We start from the raw sequence: 24,073 nt of genomic DNA on the forward strand, positions 1-24,073 counted from the left end.
TATTTTTTTTAACGTAAAACTACAAAAAATTTAAACTCTTTGCCATTGAGCGATCCCCGTCCTTATAAATTTGTAGTAGCATATAAGATGTTGTGCAACAGATGGCAGTGGAAGAAAGGATCTCAAGTCTATATTCGTTCACTTCCGACAACTTGCTTCCGTTTCCTGATTTTGATACAGTGTGTAATTCTGTGGTTTCCGCTTAGTGTAGAGCAGGTCAATATTATTACTTTCTTATCTGCACATACCTATAAAGTTTCATGTTTATGTACGTTTGAAACTATATGAGATAAATAATGGCTTCAAAATGGAAGACGAAGTTTCAAAATTGTTGTATAAATGTTTTCCTGGGCTGTTTCCACATACAGAGGAATGCAGCCACAGTGTACACATCTTTAGCAAATGCATTAAAAATGGAAAAGACACATTTCTAATTTTTAGTGCTAACACTACCTACTGATAGTTAGTCGTACTAATGTGCACGCAATCATTTTGAGTCTATGGATATACACAGAAATGTAAATAACAATTTCTCTCTATTTAAGTTATAACTTACACTATATAGGTTTTCAACCGATATCATAACAAACCTCTGAAGAAGAAGAAACGACGTACAAACAAAATAAAGCACGATTCGGAAACAAATGGATTTAGGGATGCGTCTGTGGATAACATCACATCTCTAGAAACCTCACGTTCAGTGGATGCATGTAGGAATGCATCAGCATCTCCTGCAAGGGTTAGGAAGTAACACAAAATATGACCACGTTCACTACGATGCACGTTTAGTGGATCACTATCTACGGAATCCACCAAGATATTACTAGGAATCAGCCATGGTTCCAGGGCACGTAATTGTGGAAACCCAAGTTGTGTACTAGGCAAAGCTCCTCTGAGTGTCATGCTGACCTCGTGGTTCTGCAGGTTGGACACGATCTGAGAGAACTGGGCGCCTCTCTTCTTCCAGTACTCCAGCTCGTCCTGGGGACCGCTGGCATCGTTCTCCCGCCGTAGCTGCTGGCTCTCCATTATCACCTGCAAGAGTCGACCAGAACAACTCTAACTCTCCATTATCACCTGCAAGAGTCGACCAGAACAACTCTAACTCTCCATTATCACCCGCAAGAGTCAACCAGAACAACTCTAACTCTCAATTATCACCTGCAAGAGTCAACCAGAACAACTCTGGCTCTCCATTATCACCTGCAAGAATCAACCACAACAACTCTGGCTCCCCATTATCACCTGCAAGAGTCAACCAGAACAACTCTAACTCTCAATTATCACCTGCGAGAGTCAACCAGAACAACTCTGGCACTCCATTATCACCTGCGAGAGTCAACCACAACAACTCTGGCTCTCCATTATCACCTGCGAGAGTCAACTGGCTCTCCATTATCACCTGCGAGAGTTAACCACAACAACTCTGGCACTCCATTATCACCTGCGAGAGGCAACCACAACAACTCTAGCTCTCCATTATCACCTGCAAGAGTCAACCACAACAACTCTGGCACTCCATTATCACCTGCGAGAGTCAACCACAACAACTCTAACTCTCCATTATCACCTGCAAGAGTAAACCAGAACAACTCTAACTCTCAATTATCACCTGCGAGAGTCAACCAGAACAACTCTAGCTCTCCATTATCACCTACAAGAGTCAACCACAACAACTCTGGCTCTCCATTATCACCTGCGAGAGTCAACCAGAACAACTCTGGCTCTCCATTATCACCTGCGAGAGTCAACCACAACAACTCAGCACCAGGGTTAATTCATCCTAGGAGTACACGCCCAATGAGGGTGATTTCCAAAAGTTCCACAGTAGTGTCATCTTATCGTAGATGTACAATGAAGGTGGCTTCCAAATCTCCAAAGTAGTGTCGTCTGATCGTAGATGTCCAATGAATGTGACTTCCAAAAGCTCCACAGTAGTGTCGTCTGATCGTAGATGTCCAATGAAGGTGACTTCCAAAAGCTCCACAGTAGTGTCATCTGATCGAATTTTGTCCAATAGAGATGAAGTTCGAAGTCTCCGCAGTACTGTCGTCTGATCATAGAAGAGGAACTGGAGGGGCTTTTTTGCTAGCACCCAGCTGGTTGCTCGGTTTTTGGTATCTACCCTGGATCGTAAAAAGAAGAGAGATACCACACCAGATGCATTGTTCAGGGCATGAAAGACATTAATGTTTGTGTAAATAAAAACTGCAGCTTGAAAATTTTTGGGACAGTGCGATCGTCATTGCTTATCAGAGTGTCAAAATTTTTGAACCAAATGTAAATGTATATACCACGAACCATTTAGTACGGATGGGATCGGTATGATCTCTGATGAAATTCAACGAAACTATAACTGTCTTGTGCTGGATACAGTAGGAGGTCTTTAATCCGGCATTCTGTGCTTCATCACATCCTTTAATTCGGCAAAAATCAAGCAACTCACATTATAAGTTTTTTTTTTTTTGGGGGGGGGGGGGTTCTGGCTGCCAGGTCGCATGCTTATCTGCCTGCAATTTTAGTTCTCTAAGTTTTTATCGCTATTGTCGTTTTTCTTTTAAGTGCAGTTTTTTTCCCCTATTTTCACATTTAATTGGTACATTTCTTTCATTATATTTTTATTACCAACATTCATCTGCAAATTATTTTTCTATTGAGCAACTCAACGCATGATTTAAATACCTTTGTACAGTTAAACCTTGTTCATACGGACTAAATGGGACCAAAGGCAATCCGGATAATCGAAAATCCGGATAATCCGGGTGATATGGTTAATAAACAAAACCAAATCCTAAAATAAGCAACTTGCCGTTTATTACGATTAAAAAACTAAAACAAAAATAACTTACTACATCTTTTTTTTTTTTTCTTTCAAATAATTCGTATACTTTCTTCTGTTTCAAACATGCATGACGTTTGAATGTAGCGCGGTGACGCAAACGCTTTGTCATTATGTAATAGTTCAGCTGGTAGCAATGTTGGGATGACGATGTTTGTCAGCTGGCACGCTTTTTTAAACACAACAAAAAACATTTTATCATCATAATTATTTTCCATCTGTGCAGTAACTGTACGTAAAATCAAACAAAAAAAGGGGGTTGTCTGTAAAGTCGGTTTACGGACGATAATTTTACGAGATAATGTCATAAGAAAACATTGATGAAACATGGCATACCTTTTAATTTTTGAATATTATTTACAAATTTTGCAAATTTAATTTAATACAATTTGTTTAAATATAATCACGAACAATTAATTATAGAAAAAAACTGAAATCAAATCAACGTCAATAAATTGTTGATTCGAAATGACGAAATTGGACAAATAAATCAAATTTTTTTTATTGCTACTTTTAAAAACCTGTTTGATATTATAGAAGATTTTCTCGCACGGTGGTTGGCCGGTTCTATAAATCTAGGCTCAGGCGGAACGTGACAATTAGTCATGCTTTTTCGTGCGTGCAGCCGGCGTTCATAGAATTATAAGACGTTATCACTTCAAAAATAGTTAATATTTGACGTGCTTATAGTTAAGTTATGAATAACGTAAATTTTAAAAAATTTCAAGTGAACAATAGTCTGATCCGGATTATCTGGAGATTCTGATCTTCGAGGGTTTGGATAAACGAAGGTTAGCTGTACTGTGTGGTGTGTGTTGGTGTTGAACCTGTGTCGGCTAGCAGGGGCGCAACATCTAAATTTCCAAAAGGGAAAGGGGGGCAATATACCTTTTTATAAAGGATCATCGATCCCCCCCTATTGAAGAGGGGGTGGGGTCCGATGGGTCCTCCCCCGGTGAAATTTGTATTTCAAGGTGGAAAATTGTGCTATTTAAGCAGTTTTAGTATCTAAAAATTTGATTACACGGCACTTTCTTTGCCCCCGTTTGCCCCCACTTCAAGGTTTCAGAAGGGGGGGGGGGAATACCCTTGCCCCCCCCTGTTGTTGTGCCCCTGTCGGCTAGTCCGGACCCAGTGCGCGCCGGACTGGAGACCTCCCCACTGCAGCCGCCTGTCGTCGGTGGTACGGCACTCGGGAAGCCTACAACTCACGTAGCTTCGGTTCCCTACCACGTTCGTGCAACTTCGGATTTCTCTCGAAAATTGAAATTAAAAAAAAAATCGAAGGGTTGGGTTAGGTTAGGTCAGTCACAACATGCTTGTTTTCGTTGGAAACTTCTGATTTATCCAGGGGCGTAGGAACCGGGGAGGGACAGGGGGGACGTGTCCCCCTGAAATTTTTGGGTGGAGGGGACTGTCCCCCCCCCCCCCCAAATTTATAGACCGTGATATTTTTATTTTATAATATTATTCTGCCCAACTTTATTTGTAATTTCTGCACTCATAAAATTTTATCTTAAGGAAACAATAATAATTTTAACATCGATGCATCCAATTGTTAGATACAAAAACTGCTTAAAAAGCGCTATTTTGCACTTTTAAAATCAAAATTTTCCGGTGGAGGACCCCCGAACCACCCCCCCCCCCCCCCCCCCTCGGCTTAGTAAGAGGAGAATGGGTTTACATGACATCAAAATCATTATTTGTCCCCCCCAACTTTATGAACACAGCTACGCCAATGGATTTAGCGGCTGTGAAGTGGCGTTTTTAATGCCAGAACGCAAAAAAACTTCGTAAATGTTCGGATACATCTGGCAGGGAACCTGAAACTACGCGAGTTGCAGGCTTCCAGGCGGCAGACTCACCTCCTGCACCCGCCTGATCCACGCTTTCACCCGCTCCTCCAGCTGGAACGCCGTGGACGGCATCTTGACGTAGTCCCTCACGTCGTCGAGGCTGCTGACGTCAGCCATCGGCGTCAGGCCGTCCTCGAACAGGTTGGGCTGGTCGCACACCTCCTCGCACACTGGTCGGCGCACACCGCGCGCGCGACGCCGACGCACACGACACAAGGTGTTGAATGCGTCACAACTGTAGCCCTCCTCTAACCCGTATTCACGATGGGACAACAACCGGTCCACCTTTTTGACGCGAACACGTCTTATAAAATTGCTTCCATGGTGGGAGGGAATTAAAAAAAAAATCACGAATGATAACCGAAATCGCGGGATACAGTTTGGTGTTGCAGCTACATATCTATCATCTCCATCCAAAAAAAAAAAAATTGGTTGTCTGTAAAGTCGGTTTACGGACGATAGTTTAACGTGACAACGTCATAACAAAACATTGATGAAATGATTGCATACTTTTATGAATAAAATTGAATCATTTTTATTGAATTATCACTATTTTGTATGGATACAAAGAAGGAGTGAAATGAAATCTACAATTAAATTGATAAATTTACTTTAATTTGCACTCATAATTCAAATATGTTTATTACTTTAACGAAGAGATTATTTTAACTATAACTTTTATACATGTTTGCTATTTAACTTCTTCCAATCTGTGTTATTCTGTTAAGGATAGGACGATTATAGGAAAAGTAGGAAACGAATGGGAGTGTTTCAAGTTTAATGTGCCTCGAAAAAGTCAAATCGATGGTTGTTCCAATTGAGTGGAAGAAAGAGATAGATGCGGCGCAAGTGTACACTGAGCGTAACGGGACACAGCGTAACGGGACAATGTGCGTTACGGGACAATGAGTCATCCTTTTTCGTGCGTGCAGCCGGCGTTCAACGATTTATTAGACGTTGTCACGTCAATATTTTTTACACCATTGGACATCTAAAGGATCAAATAATTCGTTACGCTAAATGAGGACTGTGTCACGGCCGAGTGTTGTACGTGAATACGTGTATGTAACAGGTAATATTTTCTATGCAAAATATTAAATACGCTACTTTTTTATATTAACACCATATATACTCACTATAACTATTTTACACTAATGTTTTATAGGTACATGCAAACGAAAGTCGTAGCTTCTCCAAGTCGAAAGTTACACAAAATGGTAAAATCTCGAAACGCAGCAAAATGACCTCAAAATGGCTTCGTTCCCCCCTCCACCGCGCGCGATGCGTCACAGTCCTCACTTAGCGTAACGAGTTTTCTGATCTTTTAGCTATCCAGTGGTGTAATTAAATTTTTGGGCGGAGATGATAAATATGTAGCTGCAACACCAAACTGTATCCCCCATTTAGTTTATCATTAGTTTTTTGGCGTGATAACGTCTTTTGAATCGATGAACGCCGGCTGCAGGCACGAAAGAAATTGTCACGTTCCGCCTGAGCCGAGCGTGCAAGAACCGGCCAACCACCGTGCGAGAAAATCTTCTAATATATCAAACAGGTTAAGGGCGGGCTTTTAAACTAATTTTTCGTGATTATATTTAAAACAAATTATTTAAATTAAATTTTCAAAAAAACTGTAAATAATATTTGAAAATTAAAAAAATTTTGCAATTTTTCTTTAATATTTTTCTTATGACGTTATCACGTAAAAATTGTCGCCCGTAAACTGAATTTACAGACAATGCCCCCTTTTTTCTTTTTTTTTTTTAATTGCCTCCCACTGTGGAAGCAATCTTAAAGACGTGTTCGCGTCGAAAGGGGCACCGGGTGTTGGTAGCACCGAGGGGCGAGGCGGGGTCGTTGCCACAAGGCCGAAATACCACAATGCCGAACGTACAATAACGCCGAATGCCAAATTGACCGCAACGTCGACAGGAAGAAAACAGCTGTGTACCACAACGCCGAAATACAGTAACGCCGAAAAATTTTCCTGTTGGGAGGGGGAGGGGGCCAAAATGAAAAACAACGGAATGAATTTGTGTGCTAACCTTACGTAACCTAACCTTTGTGGCAGTCCTGCAATGACTGTTTCGGCGTTAATGTGGCTGTGTTCCAAATAGGTAAACATGCGTGCTCACGTACTCGCTCTCGAAGTGACGTCACGAGAGTGTTGTTCCATACAGTCGAGTGCGAGCACGAGAACGAGTGCGCATATCGAGTGCGTTTGAACGCATGCTCGTTGCGTACTCTCGTAACCATTGATTGTTTACGTTTACATCTGGACTATTGATCTAAAACAATGGCAAATGACAAACGCACGTTTCATTGTAAGTACCTGTTCGTAATTAAACAACGTTCACTGTACCTCCAGTACCAATCATTGCTGCAAGGATCGTGTTATAATATTAAGGTTATGTTACTCGTCTCCTGTTTATTGCCTGGACAATGCGACGTAACCGTTGCCGTCGTAAACGTCTCTGTTGTTGGTTTACTACCATTAGGGCCGCAATTGCTCCTACTGCCTGTGTTCCATCGTCACAAATCAAAAACCTACACGTAAACACACGTCGCTGCCTACCGCATGGGTGCGTTTACTTTTGAGCATGTTTGTGTTCCAAATGGCGAGCACGCATGGAGCACGCACTTTGCACGCAAGGAATTGTGGGTGTGAGTATGAGCAGGGGCGCAACAACTAAATTTCCAAAGGGGGGGGGGGAAATATACCTTTTTATAAAGAATCATCGATCCCCCCTATTGAAGCGAGGGGTCCGGGGGTCCTCCCCCCGGAAAATTTGTATTTCAAGGTGGAAAATGGTGCTATTTAGGCAGTTTTGTTATCTAAAAATTGATTACACAGCATTTTCTTTGCCCCCGTTTGCTACCCAATTCAAGGTTTCAGAGGGGGGGGGGGCAAAATACCCTTGCCCCCCCCCCCTGTTGTTTCGCCCCTGAGTATGAGCACGAGTGCAAGTGCGAGTGCGGATTATTTGGAACACAGCCTGTATTTCGGCGTTATGGTTCGTTCGGCGTTGTGGCGCGTCCCCGGTGAGGTAGCACCTTTGAGCGCGCTGCAGAAGGAGCGCAGCCCGGGCAGCAGCTGGTTCTTGATGGTGGGGTTGCCGGCGTCGTCGTCCTCGCAGTCGGCCGCCGGGTGGGCCAGCGCCTCCATGAACACGTGGTCCATGACGCGCTCCACGCTGGTCACCAGCCCCACGTGCGCCGCGTCCAGCACCCCGCAGTACAGGTCCTGCCCCGCGAGAGACACCGCCCCCATGTCAGGGAAAAAAACACGTGCTCCTCGGCTCATTTCTGATGATATTGTTACGAACGCGGGCAGGACCGCGACGTGACGCCACAGGTTCGGAGCTGGCTGGCGGGCCCCGCACGTCCGCTGACGTCATCAAGCGCGGCTCCAGAAGGGGGGGGGCGGTGGGGGTGACAGCCCCTACCGAGACCAATTTTATTGATTACAAGTGTATATTTATGTTTACTTAAATATTTAATTTCATGTGTTCAACTTTTATCTCATGAAAAGTTGCATGGAGCTACTATTTGAAACCTGTAATTTGTAAATAATATATATTCCAAGGCCAATATGTGACCACTTTAATTTTTTTTTTGCAACTGCGACCTCTTTTCTTTGTGCGATAGTCCCCCCCCCCCCCCCCCCCCGAAAAGTCATCCTGAAGCCGCCATTGGACGTCATGCGCTGTCCATTGACGTAAGACATGCCACGCGTGCCTGCGTGGATTACAAGTGTCGTCGCGTGCGATGTTAATTTTTGAGTTACGTTTAAATTGTGAATTTCCGCTACCAAATTACCTAATTGAAAAATATTTTTTTATCAGTTGGAATTAAAAAAAAAACAATAACTTTCTCAGTCAAATAATATGCCTTTGAGATGAACTTCTTTCTCCTTGATGTCTAGCGAAGCCTTCCTTCTTTTACGATCGTTAGTGAGCATCCCGCATCCCGCATAAAAAGAAATAAATAATATTTACCTACATGCAACACGTTGCATCATCTGTTGGCAAAAATCGTGACTACTTACAACAATTCCATTTTGCATGAGATAAATTAACTCTCGCAGTAGAATGGAGTCCAAGACAGTTAGAGTCAAGTAGACTCGTAGCCTCGTAGACTTGTAGCCTAGTAGTCCTGTAGTCCTGTAGTGTCGTAGCTTTGTATCCTCCTAGTCTAGTAGCCAAATAGCAGCTAGGCCTAAGAAGTGTTGGAGCCAAAAAGACTGTTGGAGCTAAAATACTGTTGGAGCCAAAGACTTTTGGAGCCTACAGACTGTTTGAGCCAATGACTGATGGAGCCAATGAATGTTGGAGCCAAAAGACTGCGGGAGCCAATGACTGTTGGAAACAATGATGTTTGGGGCCAATGACTGATACAACCAATGATTTTAGGAGTCAAAAGACTATTCGAGCCTAAGACTGTTGGAGCCAATGACCGTTAGAGTCAATGACTGTTGGAGGCATTATATCCTATCGTAAATTGACGATCGCATTCTACTGATTTGAATGTTTGCACATGTACGTCCTTTTCTTTAGATGTACTTCCTTTTACTCGAATTTACGTTCAAAGGTGCGTCCTTTTCGTAGAATGGAGGTACACCTTAACCATCACATTCAAAGTTCGATAAATTCCATTGAGATGTAAAATGTCCACTTCGGTGGACGAATATACTGAAAGGGTGGAATTTTACATTCAAACAAAAGTCGTAATGCCACAACATTATTTAATTTGACTAAAAAAAAATAATCTTCAACCCAGAAAACAAAATACAAGTACATTGATATTATTTACCATCACGTCACAATCCTAAGTTGTGTGTTCAATTGCTGCCTCAACAATATTTTTAATAAGCCCAAGAGATTCACACTCATCATGCAGTAAAACAAAGTCCCTTTCATGCGAGCCTCGTGTGTTAAGGATACTTTATCTAACTAGTCATAGGTTCATTATAGTACGGATTGTCCGTAAAGGAATGCCCCAGTTATAAATCTTAACAGAATCAACTGTAACGAATCTAGAGTTTTGGTTCAAGGTCACAATGAAAGAGTAACTCAAAAAGTTTCCGACAAGCGCATGCGGGAGTACTGACTTGTTGTTTTCTCGCTTGCAGCGCCATCTACCCAAAATGACGATTAGTGGAGGGTGAACCTGTAAACATTTTAATTTTTTTTACAAAAGGATGGAGCCCCTCCCCTTTGGAATCTCTTTGCACGAGAATGGTTTGAAAGTCGGAGTCCCTGACCGTTGGATTGGTCGTAATGGCCAAGACGTTCAAATGACGCAAGGCCATGCGATTTTTTTTTTCACCTTCGGGGCTCCACATAGAAGATCGTGTCTTGCCAGAGTTGAGACACAGAACTGAAGAGGTTATTGCTTACATTACTCCGAACATGTTAGCCAAAGTGTGGGAACAATTCGGACTTTTAGGTTGGATGTGTGCCGTACAACTAAAAGTGCACATATTTAACATTTGTAATTTGATGTACGACTAGTTGTATGACATGCCGTTGAAACTGGGACATTCTTTTATGGACAGCTATTTCCGAGCCGAAAATATTAGTTTTTTTTTTGTCCAGCGTCCAGACGGACTGCAAACCACGGACGCGGGCAAGGAGGTCGCGACCTTGTGGAAGCCCTCCTCGGGCAGCTGCTTGCCGGTGTTGAGGCGGAAGATGTAGACGCAGAGGCCGGTGAGCGGCACCTGCCAGCCGTCCGTCAGGAACAGCTGCTTCTTCTTGGGGGCGCTGGCGGCGGCGGGGGCGGCGGTCCTGGGGGCGGCCGTCTGCGCGCCCCTGCCGGCGCCCGGCTTGGCCTGGACACGAGACCAAGTATTATTTTGCTATGCTTTATTATTTTATTTCAATTTTGAGTTAAATACAAAAAAGGTTTCCTGTTTATCTTTGTATAATTGTTTACATTAAAGTTTGTTTTATATCAAGTATTATTTTGCAATGCTTTATTATTTTATTTGCAATATGCAATGTTAATGTAGAGAAATGAAAAATGTTTGACGTGGTTAAGTGTATGGAAAAGGTGTATCGCCTTAACGTCTACACCAATAGAGTCAACAAATGAAGCAAGTGAAGCACAGTACAGGTAGGTCGAGCAGAGGAAGGTAGCCGCTGTGTACTACTGACCGTCTCCACTTGCGGCAGGGCCGCGCTCTCCTCCACCTCCTGGTAGAACCACATCAGCTTGTCGCGCATGTGCGGCAGGAAAAGCTGGTTGATCTCGTCCAGCTGCAACAGGCACGGGGCACTCAGTGTGCATTCCGCGGGGCGTGCATTTCCTTCACGGCTTACATTATCCTGGCGGCGCGCTTTCAATCCCCATGCTGGTTCCAGCGGTTCCCGGCCCCGGGTCTTGCGTGCATGCATCTCAACCCCCCCCCCCCCCCTTCACACCATCTTCCCCTCTCTTCATGCTACCCCCTCTACGCCCATTTGCCCCTCTCCCTCCCTCTCACTCTCTTCCCCTCTGTCGCCATCCCCCTCCCTCTCTCCCTCACTCTCTCTCCAATTTACCCTCTAACTCCTCACACTCTATCTCCCCTTCTCTCCTCACTCTCTATCCCCTCACCCTATCTCCCTCTTTCTCTCCTCACCTTATCTCTCCTACCTCCTCTCTCTCCCTCTTACCCTTCCCCTCTCTCCTCACCATCTCTATCCTTCCTTCTATCTCTCCCTTTCACCCTAACTCTCTCAATAATACACCCTCTCTCTCCTCAAACTCTCACTTACACTCCCCCCCCCTCTCACCTCACCATCTCTATCCTTCCTTCTCTCTCTCCCTTTCACCCTAACTCTCTCAACAATACACCCTCTCTCTCCTCAAACTCTCACTTACACTCCCCCCCTCTCTCCTCACCATCTCTATCCTTCCTTCTCTCTCTCCCTTTCACCCTAACTCTCTCAACAATACACCCTCTCTCTCCTCAAACTCTCACTTACACTCCCCCCCTCTCACCTCACCATCTCTATCCTTCCTTCTCTCTCTCCCTTTCACCCTAACTCTCTCAACAATACACCCTCTCTCTCCTCAAACTCTCACTTACACTCCCCCCCCCTCTCTCCTCACCATCTCTATCCTTCCTTCTCTCTCTCCCTTTCACCCTAACTCTCTCAACAATACACCCTCTCTCTCCTCAAACTCTCACTTACACTCCCCCCCTCTCACCTCACCATCTCTATCCTTCCTTCTCTCTCTCCCTTTCACCCTAACTCTCTCAACAATACACCCTCTCTCTCCTCAAACTCTCACTTACACCCCCCCCCCTCTCTCCTCACCATCTCTATCCTTCCTTCTCTCTCTCCCTTTCACTCTAACTCTCTCAACAATACACCCTCTCTCTCCTCAAACTCTCACTTACACTCCCCCCCTCTCTCCTCACCATCTCTATCCTTCCTTCTCTCTCTCCCTTTCACCCTAACTCTCTCAACAATACACCCTCTCTCTCCTCAAACTCTCACATACACTCCCCCCCCTCTCACCTCACCATCTCTATCCTTCCTTCTCTCTCTCCCTTTCACCCTAACTCTCTCAACAATACACCCTCTCTCTCCTCAAACTCTCACTTACACTCCCCCCCTCTCTCCTCACCATCTCTATCCTTCCTTCTCTCTCTCCCTTTCACCCTAACTCTCTCAACAATACACCCTCTCTCTCCTCAAACTCTCACTTACACTCCCCCCCTCTCACCACACCATCTCTATCCTTCCTTCTCTCTCTCCCTTTCACCCTAACTCTCTCTACAATACACCCTGTCTCTCCAAACCCTCTCTCGCTCCCTGTCAGGTGGCGCAGCTCGGCGGGGAGGGAGTGCACTCGCCATGTTGCCCTCGAAGACGTAGTCCATGAGGTCGGAGCGCGGCAGCCCCGTGGCGTCCAGCAGCAGCTGGAAGGTGAACTCCAGGCGCGGGTCCATCTCGCCGCGCCGCGCCTTGCGCTCGCACTCCTCGCGGCGCTTCTGCAACAGCGACGACACACCGCCATCCGCCTCGCTCCACGTGCTTGCTGCGCCCGCCGCTAGAACGCGCTGCCTGCGTCGTACGCGTGAACTTTGCTTGCCGCCACCACGGGCAGGTGGCAGCATGAACAACCGAAGATTTTTAAACTCCGAAAAAAAAAAACTCCTACACCTCTAATTTTCGACGAGGAATTTTACTAAACCACTGCCCATCTTGTTAAATATTCAATAAACCGTTTATACTATAAATTTTCCGCACACGTTATAAAAACTAAAATATTAACCTGAAACATTCTAAAACACATATTTTCATACTAATTATATGTTTTTGCATAGTCTTTTTTTTTTGCTTAAACGACTAAAATCAGTCTGTAAATAATTACTACAAACAAAATCTTATTGAGTTGATTCAAAATTATCAGTTTATAATATATTATAATGTTGTTAAAAAAGTAAAAAAAATCCTTATTTTAAAAAGGGCGCGCTCTACCGCTGAGCTACCGAGCCCGTTGGCATAGTTGCAAGGAGGATATGTATTATAATCATTGTAATGCCAATCCTCTTCGGTATTTTAAAACTTCAGTTAAGCTTGAAGTGATATTATTCCTAGTCAGGCGTGAACAATTATAACTTGAGTATTGAATTCTCGCACTAAATTGCTAACATTGCTGTTTATTTTTAAAAAGATAATTGAGCTTTAAAATTATTGCACAATTGTTTGTTTAGTCTTAACGAATTTCATAGAGACAATATTAAAAAATTCCTGAATTGCTTAACGACGACGGGTTGATAATAATAAAGTATAGTAGTATATAATAGTTACTCCTGTGGTTGGAGTCGGATTGTGGAGTCGAGAACGGGTGGTCCATCCACCTTCTTGGTTTGTGACGTCGCGGTCAAAGGTCAGAATCTTCCAACATGTTGGCCATTACATCATTAATCCAAGATGGCGGATTGCCCGGCTCCAGCTATACACTTACAAAGAACTGTTTGTTACAAACTACTCAGTTTATTTGTTGACAATATAAGTGGTGTAGGTAATAGTGTCTAGTCACCATTTATTTTTATCAAATAAACTGATGAAATTGTTCGTAGTCAAATATGTTTCAGTTCTTTGAGATGCATAAAGAAATGCAAAAAAAAATAATATTGCGATAGAAGTGATTTAATGAGCAGCAATTTTTCTACATGACAGCGGGGGAAAAAACTTACATCAGATGGTTTATAATTGAAAAAAAAAATTATAGAAAAAGACAAATATTTATTTTTAAAAAGAAAACTTCCATTGGATGTATGGGAATTTCAGATATAAATAAGACTGAAGTGTATTTCAACCGTCGAAGGAAAATTTACGACCCATAAAGATATATTTATTGGAGCGTGCAGGCACGGGGGCACATGTTTCGGGACGGAAAAGGAAAAGAAAGCGTTTGGTACCACCGCATCTGAAGGGGCAATGTACGTCGACCAGGTTCGTGCGGGGCTGAGATACAACCTGAAGTCCCGCGAGGCACACGTGACGTCCCTTAAGGCCCTTGCCCACCCGGGCACACACGCGGCGCGCAGAGCTCCAGGAAGAAACAACGCGATTTCAAAACTACTCGAGATATCCGAGTTGGAGTCTGTTCACGAAAAACATTTAAGAGTTTGCTGTGGGCCGAAAGTACTTTTTTATATCGGATTAAGTTTTTAAACTGTATTTTTAGAAGAGTTAAAATGGCTAAAAACCCGTGTTTTCAGCGTAATTTTTAGCTGTAAAACAACCGGTGCAGATTCTTGAAAGCACTGAAGGGACTTGCATTACACCTTTTATCTTCATTTCCCGGCCATATAATGTTACGGTCACCGCTCATACGCACGACGAGAAGACTGCGCGCCAGTCCAGAGGAGACACCGCGCTAGAAGCACCAGCGAGCGTCGCGCTTATCATCCCGCCTCGCAAATGAAGCGAATTTAAGACAATGAAATTACGGGTACAAACATTAATTGTGAGAAAATGTTGAAACAAACCTCGTGTGGTGCTGCGAAAATGGCAGGCACTCCTTTTGTAAACTGTCAGATTTGAGACATGTTACACATACAGGATCAGTCTGAATTCGACCCACGATCTTCAGCTGCCGGTTAATCACGACAAAACAAGTTGGAAACCTCTTCACGACTCATAATCTAAAGAATTCTTCCCAAGGTTGGTATGCGTCATTAAAGCTTGATACAAACAACATCTTTGCTGTAAACAATGGAGAAAGAATTTTAGCTGGAACATTGAGCTACTATAGTATGTTTAACTGATTGAATTTCTGCAAACAACGCGAATTTCATGGCTTTAGAAAAAAAAATTATTTCATTGAAATAATTAGGGGTAGTACCTTTTTTTCCCCCCCACATATTTTTGTGACGTGTAACTTCTCATTCCCCTCAGTGTTCAATCTTTAATACTTTCTCGATTGTTTACGGTAAAAGTTCTGCTCTGATCCAACTTCGAATACGTATGCGTATACCAGACTCGGGAAGCACTTTATACCATAATTAGAGACCGGAAAAATTCGCGAGATCAATGACCTCCAGGATAGACTCCATGATCCTCTGCCTACTTGGGACAAACGGCGCCTGTTCATTGGGCGCTGAATTCTGAAGCGTCTCAAGTGGGTAACTTGTGATTGGATACTTTTTTTTTTATTTATTGTCTCTAATTGGCCAAGAATCCTACATATTAACAGTGAACCAATAGCAGAAGCAGTACAACGGTATAAATATTTTAATTTTAGCATATCACGAAATGAACCCGCCAATTTTTCCTGTCTCTAACCACAAGTCGTATAGAGGTTTTTTTTCGACTTTCGTCGTTACGAACACGCAGCAGAAGTTTGTCGGTCGAATTCGCTGGGACTCGACTGCCGTGGCAGGGAGCGATACAGAGTGTCCCGCGGCGTGATACCCTCGGAGCAGCAGAAGGATAACAGCGGGAGGTGAAGAACGCCGGCAAAGAAGAGTCGGAGTAATAAAGAAGAAGAAAATTGGTTGTCTGTAAAGTCGGTTTACGGACGATAGTTTAACGTGACAACGTCATAACAAGACATTCATGAAATGATTGCATACTTTTATGAATAAAATTGAATCAATTTTATTGAATTATCACTATTTTGTATGGATACAAAGAAGGAGTGAAATGAAATCTACAATTTAATTGATAAATTTACTTATATTTGCACTCATTAATTCAAATATGTTTATTACTTCAACGAAGAGATTATTTTAACTATAACATTTTTTTACATGTTTGCTATTTAACTTCTTCCAATCTGTGTTATTCTGTTAAGGATAGGACGATGATAGGAAAAGTAGGAAACTAATGGGAGTGTTTCAAGTTAAATATGCCTCGAAAAAGTCAAATCGATGGTTGTTCCAATCGAGTGGAAGAGAGATAGATGCGGCGCAAGCGTAGAATGAGCGTAACGGGACACTTTTTCGTGCGTGCATCCGGCGTTCATCGATTTATTAGACGTTGTCACGTCAAAAAATACATGTATAAACATGTCGGGATGTTTGGAGCGCCTGGCACAAGCCCCGTGACCATCCACTATCATGGTGACAACGCGTGCTTTTCCTCCGTAAAAGCCCTTGCGATAACTCTTTACGTACGAGTTCGTAAAACTACGCTAGGGAGCGCAACAGCCCGACACGCGAGCAAAACGCAAGACAATCACAGTTGTTCGTGAAGACGCATCTACAACAGTCAGAACCCGTGTCCATCCGAATGTGGATGACGTCACAACATTGTCGCAAAGGATAAACTTCCCTGTCTAAAATTGCGATGTCCAATGTCTAGAGACCGGAAAAATTCGCGGATTCATTTCGTGATAGGCTGAAATTCAAGCACGTGTATAATTCTGCTGGTTCTGCTATTGGCTCGCGGTTAAACTGGAGCTCTCTGGGCCAATGAGAGACTATCGACCAAAGAAGTGTCGAATCACAAGCTACCCAGTGGAGACGCCTCACAATTTAGTACCCAATGAACACGCGTGTTTGCTTGAGAAATGCAGTGGATAATGGAGGCTATCCTTGAGATCATTGAATCCGCGAATTTTTCCGGTCCCTACGGCAATGTCCTATTCCGCTGCTTTATAAAGATGGCGAGGCCTAATACCCCTTAAAAACATTTAAAACTTAGGAATTCGTGTTCAAGAGGTAACTTGTCTTTCTTCATTTAATTCCCTCCTTTTATAATGCCATAAAACACATGCCCACATTACTTACAACAAAAAATTAATTTATAAGGGCCAAAATAATTTTTTGATTGTTTTCTTACATTGCAAACGATGAGTACGCAGCTGTTTTGAAACTTAATTTAAGTTGTGGATGCTGTGGGAGTTCAATGATACTCAGTGATTACTGTAAGGCATAAAGAGTAAATGCTAATACATTAATTCTAATCACACTGCCCGGATATTAATTTGTGCGTATGCAAAACATTACCTACTGCAAGGGGTGGAAAATAACAAGAGGTTGAAGGATAAAAAAAATAACGCCCTTAGTACGTATACTATCAAATCCGTTCAAATTGTTTGTAAACTTTAGAAATAGTATTATCTACAAATTTGTCGGAATTTTTTTTATACAACCAACAATAAATTGCTCCTTAGGATAAAATAAACAGGGGTTAAAGGTTAAAAAAAAAAATCATAACTACCTTTTTAGGTCAACAATAAAATCTATTACAATAAATTGTAAATCTTATAAAACTTATCTAAAATTTGGTCTAAAAAATTGTTGACAAGACAAACCATAACTTCAAGGAATTGAAAATAATTGGGGTTGGAATAAAAAGAATAAATAAAATTTCCCAGACACGTCCACTATCGAATATGTATTTTTTTTTAATTTTTAAACTATCTAAATATTGTCTTAAACTTTTGTTCTAAATTAAATTTTTGATAATCAACCATATCTGCAAGGGTTGGACATATCAAGGGTTAAAAGACAAAAAAAATTTAGTAGGTAGTAATATCAAAACCGTTACAATTTATTGCAAAATTCTTCACATTATTTGAAACCGTTGGCTAAAACAATTTTGTATGAAACTAACTACTACCGTAAAAATGAGGTTACATAAAAAAAATTCAGAACTTCCTTACCATTAAAGTCGTTCAAATTTATTTTAAAACATCTTAATATTATCTCAAATCTTGGTCCAAAGAAAATTGTTATGCAACCACGTAAAAGTGCAAGGGATGAAAAATAGATACAGTTTGAAGTAAAAAAAAAATTCATAACTACCTTAGTAGACATAATATGAAATTCGTTGTAAGCTTTTAAACTTCCAATAACTCCTCAAATGAACAATATTATATTACTACCATTCATATTCTTTTGGCCGTCCATATTTTCTCTTAAGACTTGATATTAAAAATAATAGCTTTTTAATTAAATAAAATACCAGATGATGGGTTAAAATTGGTTAGACAACTCTTATGCTCATAAATAAACTATGAGTCATGTCTAACCACATCTCGTCTATTGCTCAATTGCTGTTTTATAGCTTCGTCTCACTCGTAATGCGGCTTATTTCATTTTATTGTCATAACTGTTATTAAAACGATTTTGTTTTATACTTTTATCACCATAGCTCTCTTTCACTTTAAGCTTCGTCACAACTGGTTTCACCAAATATTTTCTAAGAGTTATCTAATCGGTAGAAAGTGACGCAAACGGCGTACGATTATGATCATTTGCGTGAACCTTAACAGCTCACAGATAAATTAAAGTATACATCCGGTGAACAAAATTTGTGGCCAGACAACAAATGCAATAAAGCTATCGAGTTACAGATACAGGATTAGCCCTTAATTGATAGTAATTACTGACAAGGAAACAAAAAAAAAATAGCGAGTTAGTTCGAAACTTCAGAACTGGATTTAACTTCTGTGATTATTTGTTTGTGACGTCACGGTTCAGAGGTCAGAGTCGTCCAATATGGCAGCCGTCACGTCACAAATCCAAGATGGTGGATCACCCGGTTCCAGCTCCACACTTCAACCCCAGTTAGGAGAAACTGTTTTTTATATGCTACTCAGTTTGTTTGTTTACTATCTAAGTCTCGTCTGTTTGCCGTTTATATTCATCAAATAAACTGATGGAACTGACCCAGTGGTTCTTAAGTGTTATGTTTAAAATGAATAGAATTTTTTTTAGTAAACACAAATGGACCTGAATATTCTTGTACTGCAAGATGATGTCAGCGTGAAATGTTAAGCCTTTTGACGTGACAAAGTATAGGCTAATAAATCGATGAACGCTGGCTGCACGCACGAAAAAGGATGACTCATTTTCCCGTTACGCTCATTGTCCCGTTACGCTTTGTCCCGTTACGCTCATTGTACGCTTGCTCCGCATCTATCTCCCTTCCACTCGATTGGAACAACCATCGATTTGACTTTTTCGAGGCACATTAAACTTGAAACACTCCCATTCGTTTCCTACTTTTCCTATCATCGTCCTATCCTTAACAGAATAACACAGATTGAAAGAAGTTAAATAGCAAACATGTATAAAAGTTATAGTTAAAATAATCTATTCGTTTAAGTAACAAACATATTTGAATTAATGAGTGCAAATAAAAGTAAATTTATCAATTAAATTGTAGATTTCATTTCACTCCTTTGTACCCATACAAAAAAGTGATAATTCAATAAAAATGATTTAATTTTATTCATAAAAGTATGCAATCATTTCATAAATGTTTTGTTATGACGTTGTCACGTTAAACTATCGTCCATAAACCGACTTTACAGACAACCAAATTTTATAAATGAATCAGATTTATGGCCACCGTGTGCCACAGACCTTTCATGTAAATTAGTGAACCCCAGCCTTTGTTAGCGCGTGGGAACTGACCAAGGACAACGCACGCCAGCCACTTAAACAACAATGGCTGCCTTAAACAAAGCACTCTCCTGTTACTCGCTTAGCACGAGTCCGCGCGCGTTAAGGGTCATTCTTCGTAAGGCTTTGCTTAGGACTCGGTCTCTGACGACTTGTTCGTTGTCCAATTGTTATTTTATGCAGACTTGTCACAATACCTCTTTTTCATAAAAGATTTTAAAAAAAAAAATTTTACTGTGGGTAATCGTTAGAAGACAGACATGTCTTATCGCGGACTTTTCTGTGGGCCATTTTAAGACCAACATTGTATTAATCCTTATCATTTAAATATATTAGCTACCTTAGGCATTTAATTTTTATCAAAATTTACCTCTACTCCTTATCATTTAAATGAATATCTTAGAAGATATTGCATATTAAAAATTTCCTCGCAACCAAATAATTATGGTTTACTTGCGTAGGGAGACTTGTGAAAAGCTATTATGATCGACGTAGTATTAATCATTTTCCAATTGAACCTATTAGTACCTACATTAGGCAATACATTTATATTAAAATAGTTCTTTACGTTATTTAATTTAAATTAATATCTTAGAATATAGCACATTAGTACATCGCATTCACGTTGTTTGCGAACAGTAAAATTGCACACAAGTGATCATAGTTATGAACACTTATGTAACTTGCTGGCGCTATTATTAAGCACTTAACAAATATGTGACGAAACACTAAGTGCAACAGAACTTTAATGAAAATTAGCATGAATAGTAGTGACATGAAAATAAAAATTAAAAAAACCACGGAGTTTGAGACCAAACCAAGTCACGTTTCGTATGACCTAAAAATTATATATTTATTTGAATGAACTCAGTAAATGTGCAATACATTACATCTCTATCTTTACATACATGGTTAAAATAAAGAATACTAAAGAACTATCCAAAAAAATTCAAAAATATTGAGATGTGAAAATAAAAAGGAAATATTTTAAAAGCCACTGAGCCTGCACAAATCGAAACAAGTTCGATTTTTATGTACATGCACGATGAGGGATGATAACTCTCTAGTTACAGAATACATACATCCCAGTGTTACAAACCCTACAACATGAATCGTCATTTCAACCAGAAAAAGATTTTTTTTTCACATTTTATAACATAATTTAAGCTGTGCACATTATGGCTTTTATTCCATAAATTAACCATCTACCACATCAGTCTCATATCTTCTGAAGAGGTTCTCTCAAGCTGCGACATCGCACGGTTTATTGTGTTTGATGGAAATGTCAGTATCTAACTTTTTTTTTGCTGCAAAATACATTTCTCACATCATATCACTATGAACTTTTAACAAACGTGCAATTTAGAAGTTTTGCACACATGAAAACAGTGCCTTTAAGCAACGCCACTTCAAAATCAGCTCAGGTACTGGGTTCAGTCCCAGTGTTTACACATCAACCGGGACGGGAACTTTCTTTCACGTGTCTTCGTCGCAGAAAATCTTGCAGCATAAAGAAATATAACTTCAAAAACATAAAGGCAAGGGGGTTGCCCAGTCAAATGTAACACGAAAGATGTGGTCTAGTTATCCACTAGTTAGCATTCTAAAAAAAAAAGAGGATTATATATTATAGGCTTATTGAGTTAAATTAATACGCAAAAAAAATAATCGTGGCTCTACTAATTGTTTAGTGGTCCGTACGGAATAGCAGTGGTAAAGTCAAAACGTGAGGTCGCGAGTATGAAGTTCTCAACTGCGTAAAGACCTACCAGCACCTCGAAGCAAGGTAAGGTAGAGGTTCCAGAAACAGATGACACTTAGAGGTGAAGGGAAGCCTTCTTTTCACAGACGAGAGAGCCAAACTCCCGATCGTGCATCTTCGTTTTTTTTTTTTTTTTCATTGTAAAAGGTTAAGTTAGCTAGCCTACATTATAAATACTTTAAAACATTGTGGACGGTTGATTTGGTTAGGATAGCTACATTAAAAGATACTGTGAAATCATGTAAACGGTTTCCTATCCCTGGATAGCTACATGTTAAAAAAGGTATTTGCTAAGAAACCATAAAATGATTTTACAGTATTTTTAATGTAGCTATACTTACCTAATATAACCAACCATCCACAATGTTTTAAAGTATTTATAATGTAGCTAACCTATCCTAATGGACCGCAAAATTTAATGCCACACCGGTTTATACAATGAGATAGGACAGGGAGAGGGGGGGGAAAGCGAGCATTAACTTCGGGGAACTTCGGGTGTGGCTCTCTCGTCTGTGAGATGAAGGCTTCCCTAGAGGTAGAAGGGCCGCGTTCAGTGGACTCTACTCGGGCCGTCTGGTGGCGACGGTGGCGCACTCAGTTCGTGGACCGTCTTGTCACGTGACCAGTTCCACAGGGTTTCTCTTCGGTAACCCGTCTCTCTTGGGGCTTCTGCCCCTTTCCATCCCGGGGGGCCCCCACGGGCCGTGGGCACGGAGGAGAGGTGTTAAGATATCCAGCACATTTTCCACCATGAACCGAACTTTTGTATCGGAAACACTCCAAATTTGAAAAGAAAAAAAAAACACATTGATTTTTATAAATTTTGGGTCTTTAACCCCCTCCCCCACTATGGGCACATTCGATCCCGGGGCCAATTCCCACCATGCCCTGACATCACGGATGCACAAAAATCATGGTTATTACCCATAGCTAGGGACCGGAAAAATTCACAAATTCAAAGACCTGTAGGTTCAACTCCATAGTTCTACGTACACTCGGTCAATGCCACCAACTCATTGGCTGCTGTCTTGTGAGACGTTTCCAGCGTTAGCAGCCTGTGATTCGTATAAAGCTTTGGTCGGGGTGTTTCTCATCGGCCCATAAGAGTCATCCAGGTGAGTTGTGAACCAACAGCAGAGGCAGCACTGAGGTACAACGATTTGTATTTTGGCCCATCGCGAAATGAATTCGCGAATTTTTCCGGTCTCTACCCGTAGCTCGAAATTAGGTTGTTGTTTTTTTTTTCGAACCCTCCGACACCCCTTAACGCTAAGGTCACAGAGGCTGAGGCTACCCATATCAGCTCAGACACCAGCTTCAGCACCCCCCACCCGCGCGGCGCGGTCAGCCAACCAGACAACAACTGGCCGCTGGCTGAGCTCCCGGACATCCAAGCGCCCAACCCCCGCATGGTAGACTCTTTCTACTCTGACCAACTCTTCTTCCTGAACAACCATCCTTCTGTTCCTGTAACCAACCTGCTCGTAATTAATGCATGAAATTTTGCATCCCGCATGAAAGTGCCCAGGGTTTTCCCTCTGTCTATGGAGGTTTTTACCTGGGCCCAACTTATCTAGTTATAGTCTAGCATTAAGATAGGGGAGTTAGTCATGGCGCCAATCGCGGCCATGGCTGGCCAATCCCCGAACAAGCACACGATGCATGCTCCCTTGTCTGCATGGCTTAAACCCAGCATGATTAGGCGTAAAGGCTTCGGCCTGGGACGCACCTAGAGTCTTCCCTAACCCAGACCCCCCTCCCAAACAAAATACAGTAGAACCCCTCATATCCGACCTTCCCACAACCGACTCCTCCGGATATCCGACCTAGTCTCCGTGGTTGTCGAGCCTGTTCAGACTTGAAAAAGTGACGCATCTACATGTCTTCGTGTCGCAAACTGTCAGTTCAGCCGTGATTGTTGGTGCAGAATGTGCTACTACTATAATCTTGTACTGTCCTGTGTGTGTTTTTTTTAAACGTAACGTAATGTATTGTGGGTAGAAAAAGTGGAGGGACACTTCCGCAAAATCAATATTTGGCAAAACTGAAACAAAAATACATTACTGAATTATTTAAATAAGGTATGCTTACATTGTATTCATCTTCTCATTTATAATTTAACAAAAGTAAATGTTTGAAATTTATACAGCAACATTTTTACAAATAAAGCTGTATTACTGTACATACAGCTGGGAAAGGCGTTTTTTTTTTTTTTTGCTCCTACGGATACCCGACCTTTTGGCCGTTCCGACCATGGCCCGGTCCCGTCATGGTCGGATATGTGAGGTTCTACTGTACACTTAATTTTAGTCAGGTTAGGAAAAAAAAAAAAAAAAAAAACTGCTCCCAGACGGAATCCTTGGCCTCACCTGCAGCACATCGCCCGTCTCCTCGTCGCTGGAGCTGCTGGGGTCGTCGTCGCCTCGCTCCACCAGGTGCGGGCCCAGCACGAACATGGCGGGGCTTCCTCGTCGCGGCTCAGTAGTTCGGGCAGCTCCCCTGCGTGCTCGTCCTATCCTTCCGCGAGTCCGTTCAGAATATATATGTGTATACCAACGATCAAAGCTCACGCTGGCACAAAAAAATATATATATCCCTCCAACTCGGGTGTGATTAACTGAGATCCGTAATTTCGTAAGTTAAATTTAAAAAAAATACACATACATTTACAGATGTTGCAAAATGTGCTACAAACAATTTTTCAAAAATTTTGATAAGAATGATAGCAATTTTATTTATGGACTGGCATG

At 41.7% G+C, this 24,073-nt stretch overlaps 1 protein-coding gene across 1 annotated transcript in view; it reads right to left on the minus strand.

The window, feature by feature from the left end:
• Positions 1 to 23,779, minus strand: part of LOC134538587 (dynein axonemal heavy chain 5-like) — a 30,324-nt gene extending 6,545 nt beyond the window's left edge. The window contains exons 1-8 of the mRNA XM_063380012.1: positions 23,693 to 23,779; positions 14,693 to 14,796; positions 12,545 to 12,755; positions 10,854 to 10,955; positions 10,340 to 10,528; positions 7,750 to 7,939; positions 4,705 to 4,865; positions 910 to 1,035 (exon numbers count right to left, since the gene is read on the minus strand). Coding sequence (XP_063236082.1) covers positions 910 to 1,035; positions 4,705 to 4,865; positions 7,750 to 7,939; positions 10,340 to 10,528; positions 10,854 to 10,955; positions 12,545 to 12,755; positions 14,693 to 14,796; positions 23,693 to 23,779 — 1,170 coding nt within the window. The remainder of the gene's footprint in view (positions 1 to 909; positions 1,036 to 4,704; positions 4,866 to 7,749; positions 7,940 to 10,339; positions 10,529 to 10,853; positions 10,956 to 12,544; positions 12,756 to 14,692; positions 14,797 to 23,692) is intronic.
• Between the last annotated feature and the right edge of the window lie 294 nt (positions 23,780 to 24,073).

Source organism: Bacillus rossius, chromosome 13, assembly GCF_032445375.1.
Source record: "Bacillus rossius redtenbacheri isolate Brsri chromosome 13, Brsri_v3, whole genome shotgun sequence".
Taxonomy (NCBI): Eukaryota; Metazoa; Arthropoda; class Insecta; order Phasmatodea; family Bacillidae; genus Bacillus; species Bacillus rossius.